We start from the raw sequence: 27,590 nt of genomic DNA on the forward strand, positions 1-27,590 counted from the left end.
TAAGATTTCTATTTCTACAATGTTTTGAAAACCATGTAATTTCTCTTCCACTTCACATTAATGAACTACATTCAGGTGGTGATTCATCACATAAAATAAAAAAAAATCCAGGTTTGAGGTTTGTGGTTGTGGAAACCTGACATGCTTTGGCAGGGCTTGTATATGACTGATTCTTATCTGTACGAACTGCATTCCTTTCAATGCAAGTCACGCAGTCTGACTCACTTTGGTGTTTTAAGGCGTGTTGATGTCTTATTTGTGACAGAAAATAAATCATAATAAATAAAGAATTGATAGTGTAAGGATGATAAAGAATGTGAATACTAAGTGGGGAGAAATGATCAATACATGTTCCCCAGCAACCAGAGCTCACAGCAATAATATGTTATACCCATGACAGTAAGGCCTAGACGTAAGGAAAGCATTAACTCTTCTTCTGCCTCACAGGAGGCTCCTAATTATATCAGTATTGAACAGGTGAATGATACGTTCCTTTATAACTTGCTTTAATTAACATGTACTAGTCAATTGCCATCAAGGGTGGCTTTACGACAGTACATTCTAAGAGCAACATTTATTTCTTCATGGGGGGTTCATTTAAGTTGTCGGCAGTTATTATTTAAAAGTGGAGTCTATACATTTTTCAGTATATTGTTATTTTTACTTTGATTGGCAGTAGGTGTTTCATGTAGGAAAGCTACAGGGTGCAGATCAACTCAGTCTCCTGTTTAATTAACTATGAACTCTAATGTCAATAACCGTCTAATATAAATCTGGTGGTGCTTTAAAGGTTTTTGAACCAGAGTCGTTGTTAACTGCTTTGGCATTTTTAAGATTGGAGTGCTTGTAACATGGCTGTTGTGCTCTTTGCTCTTGGCCCAGCTCTGAATGTCCATGAACTAAAACCTAGTTTCCTTTTTATTACAGTGAACGTTATGGATGTCACTAGAATTAAAAGACGGCTAAGGTTTAGCTCCCATGTCTGTGCACAAAATTATGTGTGTGCATGGTGGGCAGCTATGGTGGGCAGTTATCTTGGTTGCTGTTGCAGCTTTTCCCACCACACTTTTTCCTTCCATTAAATTTTCTATTTATATGTATGGATGCAGCACTCTGAATAGCCAGCTTCTTTAGTAATGGACCTATGATGGAACATTTTAGAGACAGTTTAGGACTAAAAATGTGCATGGTGAAGACATTAAGAGAGTAATCTACTGCTAGTAAGATGTTGACTCCTCATAAGGTCCTAACCAAATTCCACTTCAAAAAATTTCAACTGTCCCTTTTATGTGAATGATCCAAAGGCTGTAGTATCTCTAAATTGAGCAATAAACAAAAATAATACGGCTGATTGGGTGTCATGGAAAAGAAAGTACATCCTTTAATCACAATTTTTGAAAACAATCAGGTTTTCACCAGGTTCTAAAATCAATTAATTTTCACCTCAAATGTCCAAAACACACTCCAATGATTCCACCATGTCAGTATTATACAAAGGTAAATCCTAAATGCTAAAGTTGGTGAAAAACTAGGTGTGCCCCCAAAAACACTATATACTTACAAAATCTGAAACCCTAGATTTATGGCCATAAATCCAAAATAATTTCATGTTTTGCAGCATTATGTTAGCACATAAAATGATAATAGCAAATAATAGCAAGCTGGGACAGGCTCCAGCCAACTTTGAACCCAAAGAGGTCAAGGATGAAGTAACTGGATGAAAAATGGAGGCAAATTTAAAGTAAAAAAATCAATCATTTTGTCATCATCTGTGTTTGAGGTGGACCAAAGTGCAGACAAGAGCTGGGCAGCAGCATGTTGTAAGAATCTTCAAGTTTTATTCCAAAGGTTTACAAAAAAACGAAGCAAAAGCACTGCAGGTACAAACCATAAGTCGAAGTTCAAAAACTTACAAAGTAGACTCTGCAGGAAACAGGGTAACACTTGGACCATAGTCGAGGGTAGTGAACGGGAGGAACCAGCAAAGCACAATAAAACAAAACCAACTAATATACAGAGAGAGACAAAGGCAGGTAATCAAAGGAACAAAGAACAGGTGTGACAAGGAGGCAGAGGGAGCAGGTGAAATAAATACAAAAACCAAACATGGGCGAAGTGACTAAAAAACAATAAAGAGAAACACAGACCAAGCAAACCCATAAACAAAGATAAATAATCAAATGAAGCATAAGAAAACCAAATAACCATGAACTAAAGTAAACAGAGAAACTAGAGGGAACGTAGGAACACCAACAACAACCTAAGAACAAACAAAGAGCTCATAAAGAAAACCTGATTACAAAAGTAAACAAACCCAACCACACTGACTGAATTGACAGGAAAGGAAACAGAACGAGAGAACCAGAATATGTACAAACCAAAAATAAACAATAACTAAAGCTAACCTATGAGGAAGAGCTGGAAAGAGAACAAATCTAACATCAAATTGACTGGAGAAATAAACTAACAAAACTGCTAAGGCCAAAGAATAAAGATACCCAACTGAAAAGCAAAACACAAAGCCAAACCGTGACACATTTCCATCACAGCACAAAGTCTCCAGAACTTCCTGACTTCTTTCATAATTATTATACACTGTGAAATCTTCAATTCTTCAATTACTGATGACATGATAGGTTGTAATTGATGAGAAAGGCTGCACTAACATCTAACAGAGCCAATAGGGATAGAACCAGATCCTTTATCTGAGGTTACAAGAATTTTATTAGTAAGTTTCAACTTTGCTTTTTCTGTGATAAGCTTTAAGAGCAGACTGAAACTCTTCAAACTGACGTCTTCTGAGAAATTTATTTTGAAGAAGTATTTAATATAAAACAAATATTGAGGATCTAATAAGATCGATGGTTTCATGAAAAGCTTGCTTTGGACATAAAAGACAAGAAGAGTTGTTTAGATTAAGCTGGTTTTGTTGTGCCTCAGATAACTCAAAAAACAGATGAATTCATGGTGGACAAGTGAGAAGGTTGCACGAGAAACTGTCTTTGCCCTTGTTTAAAGAAGCAAACTAATGACAAACAACATTCTGAACATATTACAGCTTCATGGTTTCAGGGTTAAAGAGGCGGGCCTGCAGGGTGAACTTGATGTTCTCTTCAAGAATTTTGTGAGTCACAAAAGGAAGTCCTGTTCTGCTGAGATCAATTCATTTCTGTTTATTGATGCAGTACAGTACCAAACCAGTGAGTTTTAGTTTATATCTCTTTTCAGTTAAGAATTATTTAATTCAGTTCAATTCAATTCAAAAATACTTTATTAATCCCAAAGGGAAATTAAATGTTGTTGTAGCTCATTATGTAAGTTTCTTCAAAGAGTTGTTGTAGATGCTGATGGCTGTGGGCAGGAAGGATCTCCTGTAGCGGTCTGTCTTACAGCAAATCTGAAGAAGCCTCTGACTGAAGACACTCTGTTGTTGTAGGACAGTCTCATGAAGAGGATGCTCAGGGTTCTCCATAATGATCTTAATTTTATGAAGAATCCTTCTTTGTACAATGATCTCCAGAGGTTCCAGAAGAGTCCCCAGAACAGAGCCAGCCACGGCTTCACAGTTGCATCTCCACTCCAGTCTGTTGTCCAGGTGAACACCAAGGTATTTATTTATCCTCCACCACATCCACTTCTTCTCTCATGATGGAAATAGTGTTTGACCTATTCATATTATTATAACATTTTATTATGAAGATAAATCAGCATAAAAATGCTCAAATCTCACAAGCAAGTACACCAACTACTTCTATCAAAAGATTTAGGCCCATTTCTAAATGCAGTTTCTGAAACTGTGAGTTCCTCAAGGTAAGAAAGAAGAGATAAAATCATGAATCAGACCTCAATAATTAATCATTTTATATTTAAAGGTAATTTTAACATATTTTGACTAACATAACATTACAAACACTTTCCAGTGAACTGTCACAATATGTTGTTCTTTTCAGGATTTTTCGAATCTCTTTGTAGAATGAGACAAATTCATCCGCTGACTAAAACAAAGGAGGTAAAACATCTGCATTAAACATCTGCATCTATCTATCTATCTATAGATTTTTAAAATGTTAGTTGGGGGAAATTTTTCAAATTTGTTTTCTAAGAACCTTCATCTCATGCATCTATTCCTGTAGTAGCATTTCAGCCTGCATCTACTTCCTCTGCTATTAGACACCCTGGTGGACCAGCCTGCTGACAGTGCCCCTGAAAGGCCCATTAACACCTCCAGAGGGTTAGAGCCCAGCCCCCCTCCATAAACAGCCCAGCCGGAGGTCCATCCTAATTGGGCTAAGCTCATTCCCAGCCTGGCCTGCTCCAGGTGTAGAAGCCGAGTGCAGTAATTGATAATTAGGGGGTAATAACCCAACATTCAGTGCTAGCATTGTGACAGGGGACCAGCCAGGCCCCCACACTATCACCCAGTCAGAGCAGGGTTTGGAAACTGGAAAATTGAGGAGGAGAGGGAAGTAATTTCACAATGAGCGTATTTGATGGGCGAAAGAAAGAAGTGGTTGCTTCAGAGCAGCACTCGGGGAGGTTTTAGTGCAATGTGTATGCAAAAAAAAAAAAATGATAGAGCAGAGACAGCATGTTTGAGTAGCACTCTAACACAAAGAGCCTCTGCATGTGCTTTGCGTAGGTCACTGATAGTGTGTAAGTGTGATAGTGAAGGTAACAATAAATGGCTGTAACACACTGAGTGCTACAGGTTGGGCATGTCATTGAACACACACATATTTCACCGTTTAACCACAGATATTATCAATCAAAATGATGCAATAAAATCTCTCTAATCTAACGTAGCATGAAAATAACTGAACCTTCTTCAACAGGGCCAACAGACAGGTTTTACAACAAAACAATGTTAAATATAGTGCCCTGCAAAAGTATTAACTCCCCTAGAACTTTGTTAAATTTTATTGGGATTTTTGATATAGACCAACACAAAATAGTGGAGAATTATAAAGTAGAAAGAAAATAATAAATAGCTTTCCAAATGTTTTATTCTTAGAAATCTTCTATAATAAAAGTCTGGGCTGGATATACATGCAGCTCGGTTTACACTGACTACTTACAGAAACACCCAATTAGTAAATGGAGTCATCATATGTGTCATTTAATCTCAGAATGAGTACCCATGTTCTCTAAAAGCCTCAGACCATCATGACTGTGAAACACAGCAGTGACAACATCATGCTGTCACCGCCATGATAATTCATTTAAAAAGATACAAAACATGCAAAATATTTAAATACAGAGAAGTATTTTTAGATGTGAGTATTCAGTTTTCTGTATATATTGTTTTCTCTAACAGAAATACATTACCCAGTGAGTAGCTATTATTAAGGTGCTAATGGGTGGTAATTATAGGCAGGTCAGCCCACCAGCATCAAAAAAGCAGTAGGGTTTCTGGGTAGCAGAATAGTCAGGCCTCGAGTACTGGACTTTTCCTAAAGACACAGGTGACCCAAGGTTATTGGTTGGGAAAAAACATCAAGCTGATTTTTCTTCTTGTTATTATTGTAAAGCACATTGTTGTTTTGACCTTTGAAAGATGCTACATAAATAAAGTTTACTTACTTACTTACAACTCATATTGTTTGCATCTCACATTAATCAACAAAGGCATAAGAGGAAGACCTAGGGAATTCAGAGGAGTTTATTCTTTAGTCACAGAAAATATCTGTAAGTATTTGAGGTTTCCCAAAGAAAAACACATTTAAAAGGTTGTTTTTCCTGAAACAATAAAGTAACTAAACAAGAACACAGGCACTCCCCACAGACACCTGCCAACCCAAATGCTTCTTCACATTTTTGAGAAACCAGCCAGTTGATAATAACGCCTGATCTCAGCCCCACAGCTGTCTGTGACAGGCAGTTGGTTGCTGTCATGTACCTGAGCCATCACACACACACTGTCAAAGAGCCAGCACAAACAGCAGGGCTGATAATACTGAGGGAGTTAAACTCTGAGAAACTCGCCGTCTAACTCCTGCTACTGTGTTTTTCACTCGTGTTACGCCTCACGGCTCATTGCTCATCATTACCTGGAATGCAAATAACATGTAAGGCAGAGTTCACTCCTCATTTTTTTCCTCTTTCTAGAGATAAAGAACAGGAAACTAGACAACATTTTATGTCAAAACAACCGCTTGCAGAGAGGATTATGGAATGGGGCAAAAATAAAGGGAAATGTTAAAGATTTAAACCAATATGTGTTTACAGTAACCCTTTAATCCAGTCCTTTAGCATGTAAATTCAATTTCTGTTTTTCCCCCTTTGCTTAAGGCTCTTTAAGTCAAAGTAACATCTGGCTGAAAACTCATTTCAGGAAGTTGGTTACTCTTTTTTCAGTCAGGTAAAACTGGTTTCAGGACCATGAAACTACAAAACACAACACAGTGTGCATTTATAAGAAAACTAATAAATTACAGTTACTTAAAGAAATGCTTAAAGGAAAGGCTTAAAGAATAGTTAGTGTGAATTAAATTAAAACTAGGCAACATTTTAGCAGAAGATCAACATTCTTTGTGAAAAAGAACTCAATTTTGGTTATTAATCCCTCCTGCCTGAATTGAGTCAGTACACCCCAAACACACTCACGCCAGAGCCTAGAGAAACGGAAATTAGTAATGAGACAGTGTGGGAATGAGTTGCAGGAAGCGGGGAAAATATGGAAAAAATATAATTAAGAATGGGAGAGAAAGAGTGCAGTGAAAGACTGGATCTGACACTAAGCCTGTTGGCTCATGTGTGTCTTTTCTTTTTGTTTGCTGTGTTTGCTGTCATTTATCTGTTATGTGTGCAAAATGCACTTTTCTTTTGATTAGACTTTAGTTATTTATAAGTAAGCAATTAGTTATTTATACAATTTAAGTTATTCAAAATGTTTATGGTAAATGTTTTAAAGATCTCACAACACTGGTCCATTTCAATGTTTTTTTTGAAGGTTTAAAATAAAACTATTTGGAACTATGAGGTTAGAGTAGCTATTGTCTAGCATTAGGACTACCAAATGGTCTGAAAAAAACCAAAACAAAACCTGGACTGTTTAACATGTAATATTGCCATTCTGATAATAGGAAGATAAAGAGTAATTGTGCATTAAAAATATCAGATAGAATAACAAAACATCCTCATACTATCTGGTAGGAGTTTTATCAACAACAGTTGAATTTGGATAGCAAATTGCTAACACTCCATCTTCATTGGTTAAAATTCCAAAAGCTACTGAAATATTAAATGAATACAGGAATAATTAAAAAAAGATGTTGAAACACAATAACTACAATAATTGCCAAAAGTATATAAAGCTCCTTAGTCTGTTTTTATTTACTTTTTGATGAATTATTTACGTCAAAGTGTGAATGTCTAACTTAGCTAGAACTAGCTTGTGCTAACTACTTAGCAGGTTAAAGCGTAATGTATTGAAGTGAACATACTTGCGATTATAGTTTGAAATAAAGTAATTATAATGACCCATTGACCTTAACATTATTATATGGCATAATTCAACCATCTTATCATTTCTTATTTCATCTCTAGGAGAGTTTCAAAGAAGTCTGTTAAACTTGTATAGTTCAAAATGGCCGCCTGTGAAGAATGATGAGGCTCCCTCGAGTTTCTTCTCTCACTGAACAAAATTAATCCTAATTTTTGACCTAAAGATACCAAATCTCTGCCCAAACAACATAAACCTGGTTGTTTTTTTTTTTTTCTCTGTTTTCTGTTTTGATTCTCAGTACAGTAGCTATACAATAAGGTTTTATTGTTATAGCAATACAAAAGATTTGAAAGTAGTTTATGTATTAAATCAGTTTTTTTTTTCTCTGAATACATTCAAATTCAATAAATTAGTGAAAGTGACACTAAAAATAACCATATTTTGAGTTCAGCCAAATGCTTGAGAGCATTCAGTGCAAGGGAAACATTTTTTTATTAAAGCAGAACATTCTTTTGCAGTATCCAGATTTATTAAATAGTTACAATAAAGTCTTGTGTGTCCAATAATAACAGATGTAAAATGTGAACTGCTTATTTATAAACTGAGATATACTGGTCCTTCTCAAAATATTAGCATATTGTGATAAAGTTCATTATTTTCCATAATGTCATGATGAAAATTTAACATTCATATATTTTAGATTCATTGCACACTAACTGAAATATTTCAGGTCTTTTATTGTCTTAATACGGATGATTTTGGCATACAGCTCATGAAAACCCAAAATTCCTATCTCACAAAATTAGCATATCATTAAAAGGGTCTCTAAACGAGCTATGAACCTAATCATCTGAATCAAGGAGTTAACTCTAAACACCTGCAAAAGATTCCTGAGGCCTTTAAAACTCCCAGCCTGGTTCATCACTCAAAACCCCAATCATGGGTAAGACTGCCGACCTGACTGCTGTCCAGAAGGCCACTATTGACACCCTCAAGCAAGAGGGTAAGACACAGAAAGAAATTTCTGAACGAATAGGCTGTTCCCAGAGTGCTGTATCAAGGCACCTCAGTGGGAAGTCTGTGGGAAGGAAAAAGTGTGGCAGAAAACGCTGCACAACGAGAAGAGGTGACCGGACCCTGAGGAAGATTGTGGAGAAGGGCCGATTCCAGACCTTGGGGGACCTGCAGAAGCAGTGGACTGAGTCTGGAGTAGAAACATCCAGAGCCACCGTGCACAGGCGTGTGCAGGAAATGGGCTACAGGTGCCGCATTCCCCAGACCTGGGCTACAAAGAAGCAGCACTGGACTGTTGCTCAGTGGTCCAAAGTATTTTTTTCGGATGAAAGCAAATTCTGCATGTCATTCGGAAATCAAGGTGCCAGAGTCTGGAGGAAGACTGGGGAGAAGGAAATGCCAAAATGTCAGAAGTCCAGTGTCAAGTACCCACAGTCAGTGATGGTCTGGGGTGCCGTGTCAGCTGCTGGTGTTGGTCCACTGTGTTTTATCAAGGGCAGGGTCAATGCAGCTAGCTATCAGGAGATTTTGGAGCACTTCATGCTTCCATCTGCTGAAAAGCTTTATGGAGATGAAGATTTCATTTTTCAGCACGACCTGGCACCTGCTCACAGTGCCAAAACCACTGGTAAATGGTTTACTGACCATGGTATCACTGTGCTCAATTGGCCTGCCAACTCTCCTGACCTGAACCCCATAGAGAATCTGTGGGATATTGTGAAGAGAACGTTGAGAGACTCAAGACCCAACACTCTGGATGAGCTAAAGGCCGCTATCGAAGCATCCTGGGCCTCCATAAGACCTCAGCAGTGCCACAGGCTGATTGCCTCCATGCCACGCCGCATTGAAGCAGTCATTTCTGCCAAAGGATTCCCGACCAAGTATTGAGTGCATAACTGTACATGATTATTTGAAGGTTGACGTTTTTTGTATTAAAAACACTTTTCTTTTATTGGTCGGATGAAATATGCTAATTTTGTGAGATAGGAATTTTGGGTTTTCATGAGCTGTATGCCAAAATCATCCGTATTAAGACAATAAAAGACCTGAAATATTTCAGTTAGTGTGCAATGAATCTAAAATATATGAATGTTAAATTTTCATCATGACATTATGGAAAATAATGAACTTTATCACAATATGCTAATATTTTGAGAAGGACCTGTATCTAAAGAATCTTTGGCATCACAAATGGGACTCTAAATATTTGTCTTCTAATCAAGAAGCTTCTTGCTGCTGCAAGTAGCTGCTAGTCTGATTCATTTGTCATCAAGGTCTCCTGAAAAAGCCGTTAGGGAGGTAATGTTTTTCCTCACTTAAAAAGCTTTCATTGCAGTCTGAATGCCTTACTAGTCACAAGAATTCATCTTTTACTTCTCAAATGCTCTTTTGTACCGTTGATAAGGTGTTGCAAGTTGTTGTTCCGTCTGTGAGTTCCTTAAAAAAAATATATATTTTATTTCTGATTGTATTTCTGATGCACTCAGACAGCTCTTTTCTGTGTCAATGTGAAATATGACCTCTATGACAGCCTGTCATTAAGGAAAAAAAATATTTTCCTTATTCAAATAAAATAAACATTCAAATATGGGAAGGGCTTTTTGTTTTATTTAAAAAATAGTTTGACAAAACTGCAGTTTGAAACAGTTTTTTATTTCATGTTAGGATTTTTCCTATAAACTATCATATATAGGGATTTTTAAAACCATATTTTTGAAAAACATTAATCTTGTATTGCAGTTGCATAACCTCACACTATATAATTAAGATAAACTCCATCTTTAATTTGATTAGATTTGTTAAATGTGAAAATTCATTACATGTTAAGACATAATCTTTTTTTACCAAAGCAACCAGTACTACAATTATTAGTACTCATTATTTAAGTAGATAAACACACATCTACCTTTCTCACCTGGTATGTTCTCTTGTCTTTCCAATTTTGAAGAGCTGCTAACAGAAACAGGCCTCTGTGTCATGCCAAATTGATACCCAAAGGAAAATGAATCCATGAATTACTACTGAAACATTCTTCTGAACCCTGATCAAGTAAAAAACAAATTTAAATCAAATACAAAACGAGTTGAAAAAAGGTTAAAATTAATTTTTATTTTGTGACTGCTAGCAAATGGGTACTCCCTTTGCTAGCAATTATTATAAAACAAAACTATAGCACAAATAATCTACTTAAAACGTATTTACTGATGGGATTTTAAATGAAATAAAAAAACCTTTTTAATATGCAGCAATAAAAGATGAAATATGTATGGAGGATGCAGTACATACATAATTACGTTGTGAAGAACCAAAACTAGTCCCATGTTGAGGCATGAAACCACCACTGTAGTCTATGGGTGTTATTTTTATTAACACCAGTAATAAGAATAGGCTTTTACTCTCCTGTTAGGTGTGCAGTAATACATCAACATATAGAAAACATTTTACATTCATGACCACAACTCATAATAACGACCCCTTTCCGAAGGGGCAATGCAGCAATAACGACCGTGATTGATGGCTTTTGTGCAAACAATGTGATTTAAATGTTAATAAATCCATGAGATCACACACTCTTAACATTTGCCATCATGTTTATGTCTTTTTTTTTTATATTTTCAACACCTCCATGTCATTTAAAGCACTTCATGATAACCAACAGGAAATAGCAGGTAGTAGTCATGTGCAATGTTGCTGGAAGGCTGATTGCAAGAATCTGTGGTACATTATAGCAGCGTTTTGCAGATGTTACGATCCTCCGGATGTCAATCAAAAGCTCCTCGAGGGAAAATCATCTTCACACCTGAGGCAACATTAACTCATAGCTTCTCCCCAGATGAAGCCTAAACGACAAGCTCACTGCTCCACTTTCCTCAATATATTTTCAGAAAATGATTGCAATAATAATGGAGAGCAGCAATAATCACTCCAGTTTACAATGACACACATATCCAAGATTTTCATTGTGTTGAAAATGTGAACAGCTACATTCATGTGGACTCATCATGAGTTTTGGATGCATTTTCATTCACTTGGCCTGGAAGTGTAAACAGAAAAAGCTACAGAAATCTGCTCGAAACTGGTTTAACACCAAGGATGAAATTTCAAGCAAAACAGATCCGAAAATACTCTGATCTACTCTCCATCCACAAACACCAACATATTTTATTGGGATTTTATATGACAGACCAACATAACGTAGTGCATACCTGTGCAGTGGAAGGAAAATATTTTAAAAATGTTCTACTAATAAAAATCTGACAAGTGTAGTGTGCATAAGCATTCAGTCCATTTACTCTGACACTAGTCAGAGTAAATCCGGGGCAACCAGTTGCCATCAGAATTCCCCTCTGAATAATTTAAACCTAGAATAAATCCAACTGTTCTCTGAAGGCCTTAGAGGTTTGTTAGAGAAAAACAGTGAACACACAGCATCATGAAGATCAAGGAGCCCAGCAGACAGGTCAAGGAGAAGTTTAAAGCAGAAAACATTATGCCAAGCTTTGAACATCTCACTGAGCACAGTTCAATCCATCTGAAAAAGGGAACCTACGAAGACCATTGATTTCAATTGACAGACCAGGCAAAGAGAGTATTAATCATAGAAGCAGCCAAGAGGACCATGGTAACTCTGGAGGAGCTGCAGTGGTCCACAGCTCTGGTGGTAAAATCAGTATAAGGATGCCAGACGACGTCTTGTTGGGACAGCATGTAGCATGTAGGTGGAGTATGTAGGAGACACAGCAAACATGTGGAAGGAGGGGTTTGGGTCTGATGAGACCAAAATTAAGCTTTTTGGACCACATTAAAATTTATTTGTGTGGCATAAAACTAATACTGCATATCACCCTGAACACACGGGGATGGCGAAGGTAGTCAGAGTTGATGGAAGGAAGCATGGGGGTAAATAAATGGAAGTCCTGGTAGAAAACATGTTAGAAGCTGCAAAATAGTGGGGATTGCAGTGGAGATTCACCTTCCAGCAAGACAGCTTCCACTAAACATTCAACCAGAGCAACTCTCAGGCTCAGAGGTGGAAAGCTGGTAAAGACATACCTAAAGAGACTTGCAGCTGTAAAGATGGTTCTGCAAAACTAAAACTGATGTATTATTTTACTGCCTCTACACACCACTTTGTTTTGATATACCACACAATATCCTAATAAAAACACACTCAAGTTTGTTGCTGCACCTTGATAAAATTTGAAAAGTTTCTTCTGTAAAGCACTTTATCTTTAGGGAAACTGCTAATAAATAAATTCAGTACTTTACCCACAGATGTTTTACAATTAATGATGCTATTGTGCAAATGTTAAAACTCTTTCGGCCCAAGAAAGAGAACTTCTAGGATGGGAACGTAAGAGGAGCCCGTCATGATGCTAGTGTTTGTCACATAAACACACACTCGCCTCTGTTTTGGATTTTTTTCCCCCACACAACAAATTTGTTGTGACCTTTATATGTAAAGAATTTGTCATGCAAAGATAATATTGCTAAATATTTATAACGATAACATTCATTTTTTTGGAAAATAAAACAGAGAAATGTTATTCATACTACTTCTTTAACACAAAGAGTTTTCATGTCAAAAAGACTCTCAGACTTTAAATATGCACATAATATTTGACATTCACACAATTATTCCATTGTGAGAACCCAAGAAAATTTTTAAAAGTCAAAGTTCCAGTTCTGTGAAAGACTCCCCAGTTCGCTTTTTGACCCTTTAGAGTCTGAGAGGCCAGTTGCCTGAGACCCTGCTGTGACCTCCCCGGTGCCCACAAGTCCTGTGGAAGAATGCCAAACCAGCAGCAGACGTAAACCTGAAGTAGCTCCAGACCGACACAGCGCCTGGTGATTGTCTGTTCTGCTCAGAGGAGAAAGCAGCCTCTTGACCTCCGATTTGTCTGACTGCAGGCCGCCCCCATCGCGGATTCATGCGATGCTGAACGTCAACAGCAACACTGTGGTAAGGCAGTGTTCAACGGTGCACCGAATGAAAAGTTCAACTACCAAAATAAAAGAAAAACATATTAGTGAAATTTATAATAAAGTAATTGCAGAAGCTAACCTCCACTCAGGACTGTTTCCGGAAGGTGAAAATGTCCCGTTTTTTGCAGCCTCTCTTGCCGTCCAGCAGGGGTGTGGGGGTGTGGTTCGGAGAGGACGACGGGGAGGGTGAGGAGGGCTGTGGGGTGGAGGTGCCTCCATAGGGGCAGCTCTGTAAATCCGGGTGTTCCCCTGAACACTCCACGGTGGGGATGTAGCGGCTATCCCACATCCCTGGGCCACAAAGCTTGCAAAGGTCATGCAGACTGCAGGGGATCCTGGGAAGAAGGCGGAACTGGTAGAGAAGGCTGCGGGCCTGGAAAAGAGGAGCAGGAGAGATTAAGGTAAAGCAAAAATCAAGGAGAGACACTATGGCATGTTTAAAGAAGGCAAACATTGCAGATACATGCACTGAAATAAATCAATGCTTGCGTTATCTCTTGGCGACAAGATAACAAAAAATGTCAAGGTCAGTCTCATGAGTTTTATTTGGCGATATCTCAAAAGGCTTCCATGCCTGCTGTTAGGTTATCACAAGCATAACTCCCAGGCATCAACAAAATGTTTTCCACCCACTACAGATCATTAATCCTCTGCTCGGCATCACAGCGTCCTATTCTTACTCTGCTGCAGCGTTGGGCAAGACTTTTTTGGTGCAGACAAAACTGAGTTTAAATTATACGTCTCCACACTGCTGCAAGTATAAATACTGAAGCTGACAATGAATTGAGGGTAGATATTTCTGCAGGAGACAGGCTTTAAATATGAAACCTACAAAATCTGGATATCTGGATGCCGTTTTTTTCATCTTTCCTCTAAATGGCTGTAAACTTAGCGAAGACCCACGTTTAGATGAAACGACTCTTACGAAGGGATTTGGATCAAACCAACCCTGAGGTCAGGGAAAGTTGAAGTAAAATTTTGCAGTTATTTTGAATATCATTTATGCTTTGCTTGCTAGTTGAAAATGTACAAATAGAAGTAACAGAGACAAAAAGCAGCAGCATTACCTTGCGTAGCACCAGCTCTCCATTCATGTGCATGGAGAGATTACTGAAGTGCAGCAGCATTTGGTCGGTGGCAAGCTGCTGCTCCGTCACGTCCTCCCCATACAGGACAATGATGGCCACGCACAGGAAAAGGTGGAAGTAGTCTGTCTACAAAGACAGAGAGTGGGGTCAAAGGCAGAAGATGAATGCAGCAGGATGTTCACACTTAGTAACTATATGAACTGTGTCCAACAAGCGTGACAGACCCTAAAAAGAAAACGCTGTGTAAAAAAACCAAACAAAAACCCAGAAATACAAAGCTTGGTTACTAACGCTACTAACGTACTTTAATGGAATAAAATAAAGTCATAGTAAAAGTTACTGATTAAAATTTAGAGATTTTCCTGCATGGGCAGAGGTGTACTTTTAACTAGAAACACGTAACAGATCTGAGGATGAGAGGTTTTCTGTCACTATACTGAATTCAATTTATTTAAGTCTGGCTCTCATTCAAATGTTATAGCTAGAAATTTAGATTCAGTGAGGTTTAATAGTTGAAGTCTAAAAAGAAAACTGCTAGGTCATTAGTGTAATCTCAAACATATTTCTTTTTAAATAAACCTTATTTTTTTGCATTCATAATAACTTGAATAAAGATCTGTGAGCAAAATATGTAAAAAAAAAAAAACAAAAAGACAAAACATTGATGAACGGATTGATTTTTTTAATGTCTTTTTTGAAAATATTTTGCTACTTCTCTAAAAACAAACTCCAATGCTGGCCACATTTATTGGTAAGTAACAAAGTTACACTGATGAAATAAAGGAATCCAACCTTTGATTTAACTACCTTTTTTAGTTTGCAAATAAAAACATCCAATTAAAAAATAATGTTTTAAAATGACCAGTTGGCACCCCTGTTGTCTTTAGGAAAGCCTTGAGGTTTCTCCTACATCATTTAACAAGGCTGTAGCTCACAAAGTGAGGGACCTTTGACCAGTTCTTATTGCAAACTCTGTAGATCCTCCAGAGTCCTGGATCCTCGCCTCTCTTCAGTTCTTTTCACAGGGTTTCTTTAGAATTCAGGTCTGGTTGTGTCTGGTCAACCATTTTTGTGACCATTTGGACATTACCGATCTGCGTATCAGTGTAAGAATGTGTGTGCTTTAGTGAGTGTGACTGGGTGAATGCGGCTACAGTGTAAAGTGTTTTGAGTGGTCGATATGTGCCAGAAAAGCGCAATGAATTCAGTCCATTTGCCATTTACTAGGATTATCCTTTGAAAAAACCATTTAATACCCATTTTAATGTTTTCTATAAGAGGAAAAAAGATTTTTATTCACTAAATTTAGCTTTAGTCAGAAGCTCAATCTTAGTTGAGCAACTGGTTCTCTAGCATAATGATTGTTTAATTAGTGCTTCTGCAAGTTTCAATAAGGACTCATTGCCTCGCTGCATTATGGGGCCGGTAGTTTTCTCCCAATGCAACACCACCTGAATTCCTCAGGGAAAACTACACACAGAACAAATGAATGCAGTCAGCCCATAAATGAATAAGAAAAAAAAAAACAATGGGAGAGGCAATAAATAACCAATCTAAGACCTAGTATAGAAAATGTGCCCATATTTAAGACTTTTTATTGCCCTAAAAATATAACCGTTTAATTTAGGGGTTTTAATGAAAAATTAAAGGTCGAGTTTTTCATTGTGAGGTGATGCTGCTGAACCACAAGACTAATTGACTTTAATGGGGAGGGGGTATTTGTGTGTAATTCACCAGCATTTCGATTCACATCCTGCTCCTCTAAAAACAGACCTACTGACAGTTGGTCTATATACTGTAATTCACACGAGAACAGCAGAAAACAATCAGTTGAAACCCATTATGACATGAAACATCCTCTTCACAGAAAAATCTGATATCAATCAGAAATTCTTGCTCAAAGCCAATCGGCTGCATGACTTTTAACTGTCTAACCCGAGGTTTCACACAAACGCACATTATCTCCTCCATCAGCCACCTGTAGCTGCAGATCCGAACATCTCGCAGTGTGTTTGAACAGCTGGCATGAAGCAAAGACTTGGCCTCGGCGAGCGTTAAAACACGGGGTACACATCATGGCTACAGGTTTCTGCCGTTCCAAAAGATGCAGAATGGGTGGATTATCTTGCGCTGGGTAAAATTTAAGTCTGCCAGCTCCGTTTTAAATTTATATTTTAAAAAACAAACACGGTTGTGTAAAAAGCTGAAGGACTGTGAATTATGCAAAACTGGTTGGAAATCCAACCAGTTTTTAACCAAGTGATTAAATTCCTTTAAGTCTTAACAGACATTTTACATCCACTCAACAGGATTACATGACTCTGTGTTGACAGGCTTTAAATGAATAATGTGCTTTTTGAGCTCGCAGACAATGGTGATATTTCATTCCTGCATGCTTCCTGCATGAAAAATCAACACACTCTAAACCGTACTAAAAATAAAATTACCACTATATTCCTCTGTATCGCTTTCCAGCGTATGCAATCCTCTTCTTTCTAAGTTGTGTCTGCAAAGGAGCAGTTTGGACTTTGTCCTGACCTGGTAGTGTGCCCAGCAGGCCTCCCACATGCGCAGCGCTTCTGTGTCAGGGAACTCTCTCTTGAAGCAGAGCAGGATCCAGCGGTGGCAGAAAAGCAGCTGCAGGCCGTCCTCTCCGAGTCGGGTCAGGTGCTGGTGGAAGCGCAGCAGCATGAGGCGCAGCAGCTCCCGCAGGTACATCTGCAGGTTAACAAGTTATTTTCCTGTGCTCTGCAGAGGAACCACTGGCTGCTCGTTGGACCCTCATGTCTGCATATATTCTGTGGTGATTTAACAGGATTAAGCCCTGGATGACCGGTGTGTCCTCTGACCTAATGCTACCCACAACCCATTCTTTATGTACAGGTTTATGACAGGATATTATGGTCTGTTCGTGCAATGTTTTGTCTGAATGTGTCAGACATCATGGTGACTGTTTCTTGGCTGTTTAAAGATATAAATAACTGCACCCTCTCCGGGAATCAAACCCAAGACAACTGCGTCAAGGACTATAGCCTTTTAACATGGGGCGCCTGCTCTACCAACTGAGCCACCAGCAAACCGTCTGCTTTCAATTTTATTAAAATAATGACCCGATTACATAATTACCTAATAATGTATTAGTGGTTTAAATTTACAAACATTTGAAACAAATCATAAAACAAAATAATGAGAACATCCTCTGCACCCAGTTTACTTTTTTGTAATACACATTTTAACCACTCTGTTATCCATACATTCTTTATCTGTTATCTTTTTTCGCCTGTGTTTAAATTATCTAAATATCTCTGCGTGTTTCACAAACCCTAACGTTGGGCCAACACTGCAAATTTAGGTAGGAGCACAATATAAATGGGTGAAAGAAAAACACTGAAAAGCACATTGTAGACTTTAGATAAGGTTAAAGGGCTACTATAAAACACGTCAATCATTTACTATTTACCATAACGAGGGGGTCTTTGAAAAACACACAGAAAGGTTAAAGTGCAAAGTCCATCATGGAAAGGAGACATCTTAAATTTTCTGTTTCAAGTCTCTACACGATGGCAGGATTCATACCCCTTTAGCTTTCTCACATTTTTTTTTTACACACAAAGATCTGAAAAGAGTTGGAAGCTCTTCCATTCAACCCCCTTCACTCTGATATCCCTAAATAAAATCCACCAGTCACCTAAGGAGAACATTAATCAATGAAGCAGCCAAGAGGTGCATGGTGACTTCAGAGGAGCTGCTGAGATTCACAGCTCAGGTAGAAGAATCTGTGGACAGGAGAACTTTGTTGCCACAAGCTCTGGTCAGATGACACCAAAATGTCACTTTCTGGCCAACATGCAAAATGCTACATGTGGCAAAAAAGTAACCCTGCCCCTGAACACACCATCCTTATGGTGAAACACGGTGGAGGCTGTATCATACTGAGTGGTTGTTTTTCATCAGCAGGGACATTGATGGAAAGACTGATAACACTCCATCCTGAGCAATCATGAAAGAAACTGTGTTAGCTCAGCGCTCTCACACTCCGGTCATCTCGGGTTAAAAGTTCTGAAACTCTTAGTTCTGCTTAAACACACCTGGATCAGTTAATTATTTCATTAAGGCCCTGTTAAGGTTGATTTCATGCTGAAGAGATTGTCCAGACGTTTTCTTCAGGCCTGTCGGACCAGAGACGCATCTAAAAGTTCGCGGGACACCAGCTCTTGGGTCTTGAGTTTCAGACCCCTGTGTTAGCAAAAGCCAATCCTGCACTACTTGTGCAGGATTGTAAAGTGAATTGTGTTGCCCTGCTACATAAAATCCCTTGCTTGTTGATTTTACATTGATGTTTGTAGTTGCTAAGTAACAAAGTGAAAAACTTCAATGGGTATGAAACGCTTTGCAAGGCGCTACACGTGAATGGCACAAAAACTGCTGCCGGCAGCCAACATAAATACTTATACGGTAAGAAAAAACAAAGACCTTCCTACCAGCTGCCTCTCCATGTCTTCGTCTCGCGGGGAGCTGATGAAGATGGTGTTTTCCATGAGGCCGACAAAGCACCAAAACGTGTCGCTTTCGTCCTGGATCTCGGTGAGCAGGGGGGCCACCAGGTCGGACATGCCCTGGCAGTAACCCATGTCGGGATTAAACACCGCATAGTTGAGCAGAATCCGCCTGGGGCAAGAACAAACACAGACATCTGAGCGCTGACGTAGCATCTGCCGACAGACCGTCTAACTTAACGGGACCAAACAGAAAAGGAAACCCCTTAAAAGTTTTCTTTCACACAAACACTCAGAATATCTTTCATTAGTAAAAAAAAAACCTCAACAATCTCCCCCCACGTTTTTCCCCTTCTGGCAACCAGGGAGCTAATTACCTACATTATTTTCTTCCTTTTTTTTTCAAAGACCTGTTCTGCTTTAAAGAAAACTTCCCTAGTCATCTTCATGCATTTTTAACGGAAGTACAAACGCATCCCAAAACCCAGAGGACATTGTATTGGTTTGGTGCAGCATTAGAGTAAAAATTTGATGAGTTTTTTAACGAGGCGGCTAAACAAGGACTCCAGGACCTTCAGCTCAGCAGCAGTTTGGACCTGAATGAACCAGATAAACATGGGTGTGACTTGTCAGCATTAGATAACCACCGGCTGGCTTCAGATGAAGAATAAGAGAAACACCAGGAGCCACCATGAGAGTCGCAAAATATCTAGTACGCTTTCTAAACCCTCTTGCTCCTCATTTAGAAAGCCATTAGCCCCAAGTATGAATCGGAAGTGCTCAGACGGCTTAGTAAGAGTCAATAAAGCATGAAGCTCATTTGCGGCTCCCCTAAGGTTCAGAATATGAAATTAACAGTGTAGTTATGGCTGTGCCTTGAGTCAATGAGTGAGGATGACGAGCATAGAGGAGAGGGTGGATAAAAAAGAGGAATCAGTGATCTCCACAAGACCTCATGATCTCCACGTTTGGGTTATTCTCTCCTCTGAAGAATTGGTTGCTGCGGTCCGTTCTGACCACGTCTTTATCCACCGTGAACTGGACCTTCCTCCAGAACTCGCTGTGCTCCTCCGGACTCATGGATAATCTGAGGAATCAAACAAATGGAGCAGAAACAGAAAAGGGAACTTTAATGGTTTTTTTGAAGCACAGTAATCATCTTAAACTGAGTTGTTACTATACCCCGAACAGCTGCTGCAAAAGCTCCCCAAAAATGTGAGCAGTGGACCTAAGTGTTCCTCTGAGGATACCACCACAGCCGCCCAGCCCCTCCTAGATGTTAGGGAGCATTAACAATGTTCTCTGTGTGCACTAATGTTCTCAGGTCCTAACAAGCAGAGGGGATTTAATTAACACTGTTTGTTTTCCATGTGGCCCCACCAGGAATAAAGCCCAAGCACCTGATGCAACGCCATGCAACTGTTTAGTTTGAGATGTGTTTGTGTCACTGGACCCTCCCCAGCCACCGTCATGCGGTTCGCTTTCTCAGGACTTTGGAACATGTTTGCATCACTTCAGTGGTTTTATGGGTTAGCTGTAAAATAAAATCCATGCTCTTGACAAGCAGGAATCAGCTAACCAAACAGTGCCTTACAAGTGTGTCGCTACCCTTTAAGCTTTTTCACATTTTGTCAAATTACAACCACAAACATCTGTGGAGCACAGCTGTGAAACCGAAGGAAAATAATCAAGGTTTGCACAGTTGTTCACAAATAAAAATTTGGAATGTGTGACGTGCATTTGCGTCAGTTTACACAGGTATGACACTGAAATCTTTGGGTAAATTTCTCAAGCTCAGTCAGCAATTTTTAAATCACTTCACAAATTCGCAATTGGATTTACGCTTAGACTTTGACTAGGCCATTCTAACACATGAGACCCATTTAATCTAAACCACTCCCTTGTAGCTCTGGCTCTATGTTTAAGGTTGTTACCCTTCCAAACGGTGAACCTTGACCTCTCTTAAACGCTGTCCTACAGCCTCTTACAGGTTTTCTTCCTGTATTTAGCTCCATCCATCTTCCCATCAATTCTGACCAGTTTCTATCTTACTGCAGAAGAAGCGCATCCCCAGAGCATGATGCCATCACCGCCATCTTTCACAGTGGGGATGGCTTGTATGTTCAGGGTGATGTGAAATGTTTGTCTCCTCCACACCCATTAGTTTGCATGCAGGCCCAACAGAGCACCTTCTTACACATGTTTGCTCTGTCCCCTACATGGCCTTCTTCTTGCTAAAGATGTTCTGTTGCAGGATTATCCTACCTGAACTGCAAAGATTTGCAGCTCCTCTGTAGTTACCATGGTCATCATGGCTGCTAGTGAACAGTTGCTCCATGTTCTCTCCATTTTCTTATGAGGTCTGAATACAAATTTAAGTCAAAGTTTTTGAATTTTTACCTGTAAAAAAAGTTTTTAACCATAAATAATTTTCCTTTAACTGCACATGTATTGGGTATACTGGAGTGTGAGGTTGTAAGGCGTCAAAATGTGAAAAATCCAACAGGTACAAATACCTTAGGAAGGCACTGTAAGATATAATAGAAAAAAAACATAAAACGCCTGTCTCTTCATGTGCCTTTTAGCCGTTTACCATAGAGGGAATGGAACAAAGCCCATTGAAATTACTAACATTATCATGAATTACTGTAGACTATTTACAGTGATGTAATGTGTCTTCATCATGGTTTTTAACATTATTCCACACAGAGTATGAATAATACAAATCGCAACAATTTTAGGATTCTTAGCTGATTCATAATAAGTTCCTGAATTCGTAACGAATTCATATTTTATTCTTGGTCAGTTCTTCCAATTCTTGAGCAATCTGGAATTTGTGATAAACGTCTTGAGCTGTTCAAAATTTTGGAGCCAAACTCCTGAATCCGAAACGTTCTTACATTCGTAGTTCATTCGTAGGTATCGTAACTGATTCTTAATTGATTAGTTGGCATTTCTATGTGTTTTTAACTGATTTGGGGATTTGTGAGGCATGGTCAAACCCACTCAGGGCCATAAAACCCCCTAAAACTGCCAAAATCTCTCTTCTGCCCTTGGAAAAAAAATGAAAAACATAAGAAATGAGGAAAAAAATGTATGAGAAAAAAGTGAAAAACAAAAACAAAAACACCAAAATAATTATGTTTTATTAAGAAATATAAAAAGAAGTAAAATGTTTGTTTTAAACTTAGTTTACTACATTTAATGTCCAAAAAGAAGCACTTCAGTTTTTACATTTTATTGGCACTTTATATTTCACTTCACTTAAAACATTTTAACTTCTGAATATCAACAGACATCAATAACATTTACTGCTGCTAGTCCCTCAACATTTTTTTTAATAATTTCTTGGTGGAAAATCCCATGAATTTTCAAGAATAGTAGCACATTTAAATGTAATTGTTTTCTGATTCTTATATCCATTCGGCATAGTGGTAGCTGCTTTCTAACTGATTCCTAACGTTGGTGCAGTATTCTCAATAGATTCTGGTAAATCGTACTGAATTCTTGACAATATTCATGTGAATCAAGCCGAATCTCACGGTTTATCTTTATCTATCCTACTTGTGTCGTAACTGAATCTTAGGGCGCCACATATTGGACCAGAAAATTAGCAAAATACCAGGAATCCTAAAATTTGTCAATTCTTGGTCCGTATTGTTCATGGTCTGTGTGGAACAGTGGCGTGAATAAGGTGATCTGAATCCATCATGAGGAGTTTGGACTCACTGATCCACCCAAAAAGAGTCAGAGGTTTGTCTAAAAGAATAGTTTGTAAATTCCTAAACAGATCATCTTTAAAGCAAACTCCTGTGGAGATGGAAATGGTTGTTTTCTGTCAAAACTGAAGCAGCCTATTTAATAGAAAACTCGAATTGATAAAATAATAATCATCACATGATCTGTGATCAGTGAAAATAATGGAGAGAAGTCAGGAAAAATCTGTACTGTTTTAAAACAACATGAAATTTCATATATCTTTTTATTCTTGTGTATAAAAGCAAAACAAATTCGAAAGTAAAGAGCAAATAAAACAACCAGAACTCTGTTTAAGGGAAGGTTTATTTCTGCCTATCAGTAATGCTGACTCTTTAAAAATAGGTCTTCAGCTGAATGTTGCAGTTCCAACATATTTTCTTGTTTTGTATCAATAAAAAATAAAAAGATTTTCTCGTCTGCATAAATCAACTTTAGTAATTCTAGATGATGACTTGAATGAAAATTGATTCATTAAAATCTTCTAGCCTCAATTGCTGCTGATGCTCCCTCTAACATACCTAATATCCAGGTTATATCCAATGGAAGCAGCACTCCTATTTGCAGCTGCTTAGGTATTGTTGTTAGAAGGACACAAGGTTAGGGAACAAGGCAAAAACCACACACTTGCACCCTTGCTCCTAATGATCACCCGGTGGCCCTGGAGGGCTGCTGGAGGCCGTCAGAATGAGAAGTCTAATTAGCCGACTACTGGTGCTCTCAAAACAATGATAACCTGTACAAAATGAAATCTGTCCAATTATCATCATTGTAACAAACAGCTGCAGAACGTGTGAAGATGGATGGCTTATCCTTGAGATGGAGATGTGCAGATAAATAAAGACTCTGGGATTGACTCGCGTGTGTCTGGGTTTTGTCCGTGCATACCAAAGTTGTGGTTTTCTCCCCCCCCCCCCCTCTCTCAGACATGTGGGCATGATCTGATCTGATAAGCGTTGACATGTTTTCTCTCCGGAGACCTTTTATATCACACCCGGCACCTCCCCTTAACACTCCTCTGATTGTGCCTATTGATTGCCCCGCGCCTGCGATGGGAAGCCACAACAGACTTGCATATGGTTTATTGTTTGACTGACTGAGCATTTGGCAGCCAACACCGGAGCTGTGTGTCTCGGGTGTGATTTCAATATGATTTCCATGTTATTGAACTGTGGTGCAGATGTTATCAGCGGGACATCTTCAAGTAAAAAATAAAAATATCTTACCGGTACATCTTAATGAGTTAGAACATAAGCTATTCATTGCATACACAGTTATATGTTTCAAGTGTTTGCCTTTGTTCATTTTGATGGTTATAGCTTACTGCTAAAGAAAACCCAAAATTGAGTTTCCCACAATATTAGAATATGACAAAACTGAGTTTTTAAAACACAAATGTTGTGTTATAGCATACATAATCATGGCCAAAACTAATGACTTGGTAGTTGTCTGGCAGACAGTCATTGACAACCTCCACAAGGAGAGTAAGCCACAAAAGAAATCAGCTGTTCACAGGGTGCTGTACCCAAGCAATTTAATTGAAAGTTAAGTGGAAGGAAAAGCTGTTGTAGAAAAACATGTAAAAACTGTGCAATTGAAAGCATTGTGGAGCAAACACCACTCAAGAATTGACTGACTACAGGTCCAGTCAGCTTTTCAAGAGGCACAACACACAGACCCAAGCAGGACAAGGGCTACAACTCCTGCATGAGTTGTGTTAAACGATACCTGAACCCGAAACAACATAAGACATGTCTTTGTAATAAATAATTTTGGGGGGTGAACGCAGTCATTCAGTAATAATTAATATTACGTTAACTTGAAGATAAAATGTTTGCCTTTCAGTCCGCTCTGGTCCTCCTTCCATGCATTTTTCATTGCCGACTTATGACCGTATTTCATGCAAAAGGAGCCCAGGCCAAGTATTGAGTCGATGAGCTGTACAGTACATGGTTAAACTCAGTAGGATGACATTTCTATATTAAAGATCCTTTTTTATTGATCTTATATATTCCAGTTAATTGGAGAACAGAATTAAGTGTTTCAGTAGCTGTAACCCGCAATCATCAAATGTAACAGAAATATATGCTTGAGCAACGCCACCCTGCATGTAATGAGTCTATATGAAATATAAGTTCCACTTTATGAAATTAAAATAACTTTTCAATGATATTTGAATTTACTGTGATGCCCCAGCCTGTGTTGAGGCCCACCTGCTCTGCTGGATGTCATGATAGTGAGCTCGTTTCTGCAGCCTCCAGGCCTCCCTCTCCTGCGAGGTGGAGTCGTAGCTGTAGTAGTGCAGCAGGAAGGGCCACACCTCGCCTCGGATGGATGGGTCGATGCCGCCAAAGAAGATGGCCTGTCAAAGAAGGGGCAGGTGAGTGAATACAATAGATTTCTTACATACATCAGTAAGTTAAGAAAGGAAGAAAGAAAGAAAGATAAATAAAGAACACGAGGAGGGGAGGGAAGACACATGGAAGTACAGAAGAAACGAGCAAAAAAAAGACGAAGAAGGACACAACATTTAGATGATGGGATAAAGTCTAAAATAAAAATATTTCTCCAGACTCTTACGTACTTTTTCTAACCTCAACCAGACCTGGAAAACACAGACATTAAAATTTACCTTCCGCAGCTTGTACTCCTCCTCCACCTGCCCGCTGTGGTTGAGGTGACGCAGCCAGGTGGTGACGTCCACCCTCCGGTAAAGCCTCTCCTCCGGGTGGGTCTCGGTTGATGGCAGGGTCGGCCTCTGGATGGAAAACTGCATACAGGACTTTTCGTCTGACACCTTCAGCATGAGTGAGGAAGAGGAATTAAAAGCTGAATGAAAACATCAATAAAACCTGAAGAAAGATTGAACTTCGTTCCAATATGACCTGGTCTTTAGGTTGGGTTTCCCTGCAGCACTTCCACTGCTGGAAGACCTCAGCCAGCTTGTCCAGACCAGCATGATGAAAGTGAAGTATCTTATACTGGCTCTCCCTGCTAGCTATCACAAGCTGGCCACTAGTGCATGCATCATCACTGCAAAAAAACAATAAATGATGCAAGGACAACTTCATAAACCAGCAGAAATCCCAGAGGACCCTTTTATTTGCTCTCTGCTGACCTGAAGAAGAGTCTCAGCGACCTCATGTGACCCAGGTCCACCCTGAAGACTCCACACAGCTGCTCCAGAGCCAGCAGCTTCTGTTGCTCCTCCCATCGCATGGCCTGCGACGGACAGCCGCCTTCAGAGGGGGCGTGGCTGTCCAGACTGGATGCAGAGCTCACAGAGTGGTTCATGGACTCCTCGCACAGCTCTCTGCAAAATATAACAGAGCAAGTGACAAGCTTCAAACTCTTGTGCCCTCTATGTGGAACAGAAATGTCACAGTCCAATGCAAAAGGCATCACATTATATGAACTTTTCCACAAATTGCTACATTAAATCCATTAACTTTAATGTATTTTTTGCAACTGTTTTAATAGACTAACACTGATGCCCCTAAATAAAATCCAGTACAATTAACCCCATACTGACAATCATATTTTTATACAGGGCTCTACTGCTTTAAAAAGGTCGGTGCATTCCTCAAAAACCTGCTGAAAATATTTCACACATTCTCTATAAAAAAGCCAAATGCATAGAAAAAGATTTGTTTAGCTCTAAAACCTGCAAAACTAATAAAAGGTGTGTGAAATGTGTATGTGCAATAAAGAGTTAACTTTTCAAAATATTTATCCTACCAGACTTTTAAAACAGTTAATAATCAGAAGTCAACTATTAGTGAAGAGTGCATCTGTGTGTCATTTTATCTCAGAGTAAATTACGCCTGTTAGCAGTTTTTCACAAGCCATGCAGAGGTCACAGCAAACATGTGGAAGAAGGTGAACATTTTGACCTACATACAAAACACTCTCTGACAGAAAACAAACATTACATGTAACTGAGAAATTTTGGTAGCGGCATCATGCTGTGGGGATGCTTTTTCATCCATCTTCCATTAGCAGCCAAGACAGGGCTCCCTGTCTTGGCTGCTAATGGAAGATGGATGGAGTTAAGAAGAACGTTAGGAAGAAAACCTGTAAGAGGCTGCAAAAGACTGAAAGGCTCAAGACTGGCATGGAGATTAACCATCCAGGAGGACAGCAACCCTCAACATATGGTCAGAGCTAGATTTGTTAGAGTGGCCTAGTCAAAGTCTAGACCTAAATCTGTGAAAACTTGAAAACATATGTTCACAGATGCTCTCTATTGACTTAGCTTGAGCTATTTTACAAAGAGGAATAGACAATACTTTGTTTCTACAAAGTATTGACGTAGGCAGCTGTATTCACATATTTACAATACCTTTCATATTTTTATTTGGTTTATTTTCCTTTCATTTCAGTTACTCACTACTTGGTGTGTGGAAGAATCCAGTCCAGTATGAATGCTCTGCGAGGCACTACAATGTTAATTTTTTAAGTACATCAGTAAGTCATCAGAACAAAATAAGTACATTTCAATAACTGCAAGTGAAAAAAAAAAAAAACAACTGTTTTACACTTTGTATTTTTTTGTAGAAATAATTCCAAATAGCATGTAGAGTAAGACTGATGATGGAAAGAACAAATCTGCAGCTCAGGACTGCATCTGTGTTTGAGTCTTTATTACATTCTTCCAAGAGGCTGTGAATAAGAGGAATGCATGAAGGCTACTAAAGACACACACACACACACACAGTCCACCGTCCAATTTCCCTTGTCATTCCCCTCATGGCCAGCGTGTTGTTCCCGGTACTGAAACCTGAGCTGAGGGTTCCTCATCGTGCA

At 38.9% G+C, this 27,590-nt stretch overlaps 1 protein-coding gene and 1 long non-coding RNA gene across 4 annotated transcripts in view; one reads left to right on the plus strand and one right to left on the minus strand.

Annotated features, from left to right (window-relative positions):
* Window positions 1-10,547: 10,547 nt before the first annotated feature.
* The window catches only part of LOC124862951 (TBC1 domain family member 16-like), a 33,507-nt gene continuing 16,464 nt past the window's right edge, over window positions 10,548-27,590 (minus strand). The window contains exons 5-14 of one of the 3 annotated variants that reach the window (XM_047357163.1): window positions 25,903-26,097; window positions 25,670-25,817; window positions 25,417-25,581; window positions 24,998-25,146; window positions 19,981-20,115; window positions 19,014-19,200; window positions 17,071-17,250; window positions 14,512-14,658; window positions 13,524-13,817; window positions 10,548-13,397 (exon numbers count right to left, since the gene is read on the minus strand). In XM_047357163.1, coding sequence (XP_047213119.1) covers window positions 13,530-13,817; window positions 14,512-14,658; window positions 17,071-17,250; window positions 19,014-19,200; window positions 19,981-20,115; window positions 24,998-25,146; window positions 25,417-25,581; window positions 25,670-25,817; window positions 25,903-26,097 — 1,594 coding nt within the window. In that variant the 3' untranslated portion in view covers window positions 10,548-13,397; window positions 13,524-13,529. Of the gene's footprint in view, window positions 13,818-14,511; window positions 14,659-17,070; window positions 17,251-19,013; window positions 19,201-19,980; window positions 20,116-24,997; window positions 25,147-25,416; window positions 25,582-25,669; window positions 25,818-25,902; window positions 26,098-27,590 lie in introns of all 3 variants that reach the window. The other 2 variants (XM_047357162.1, XM_047357164.1) reach the window with 2 other exon arrangements.
* On the plus strand, window positions 17,120-27,405 carry LOC124862952. Its single transcript, XR_007037036.1, has 3 exons — window positions 17,120-17,244; window positions 25,039-25,164; window positions 27,167-27,405. It is a non-coding gene; the product is annotated as an uncharacterized LOC124862952 (long non-coding RNA).

The sequence above is a fragment of the Girardinichthys multiradiatus genome, chromosome X (genome assembly GCF_021462225.1).
Source record: "Girardinichthys multiradiatus isolate DD_20200921_A chromosome X, DD_fGirMul_XY1, whole genome shotgun sequence".
Classification (NCBI taxonomy): Eukaryota; Metazoa; Chordata; class Actinopteri; order Cyprinodontiformes; family Goodeidae; genus Girardinichthys; species Girardinichthys multiradiatus.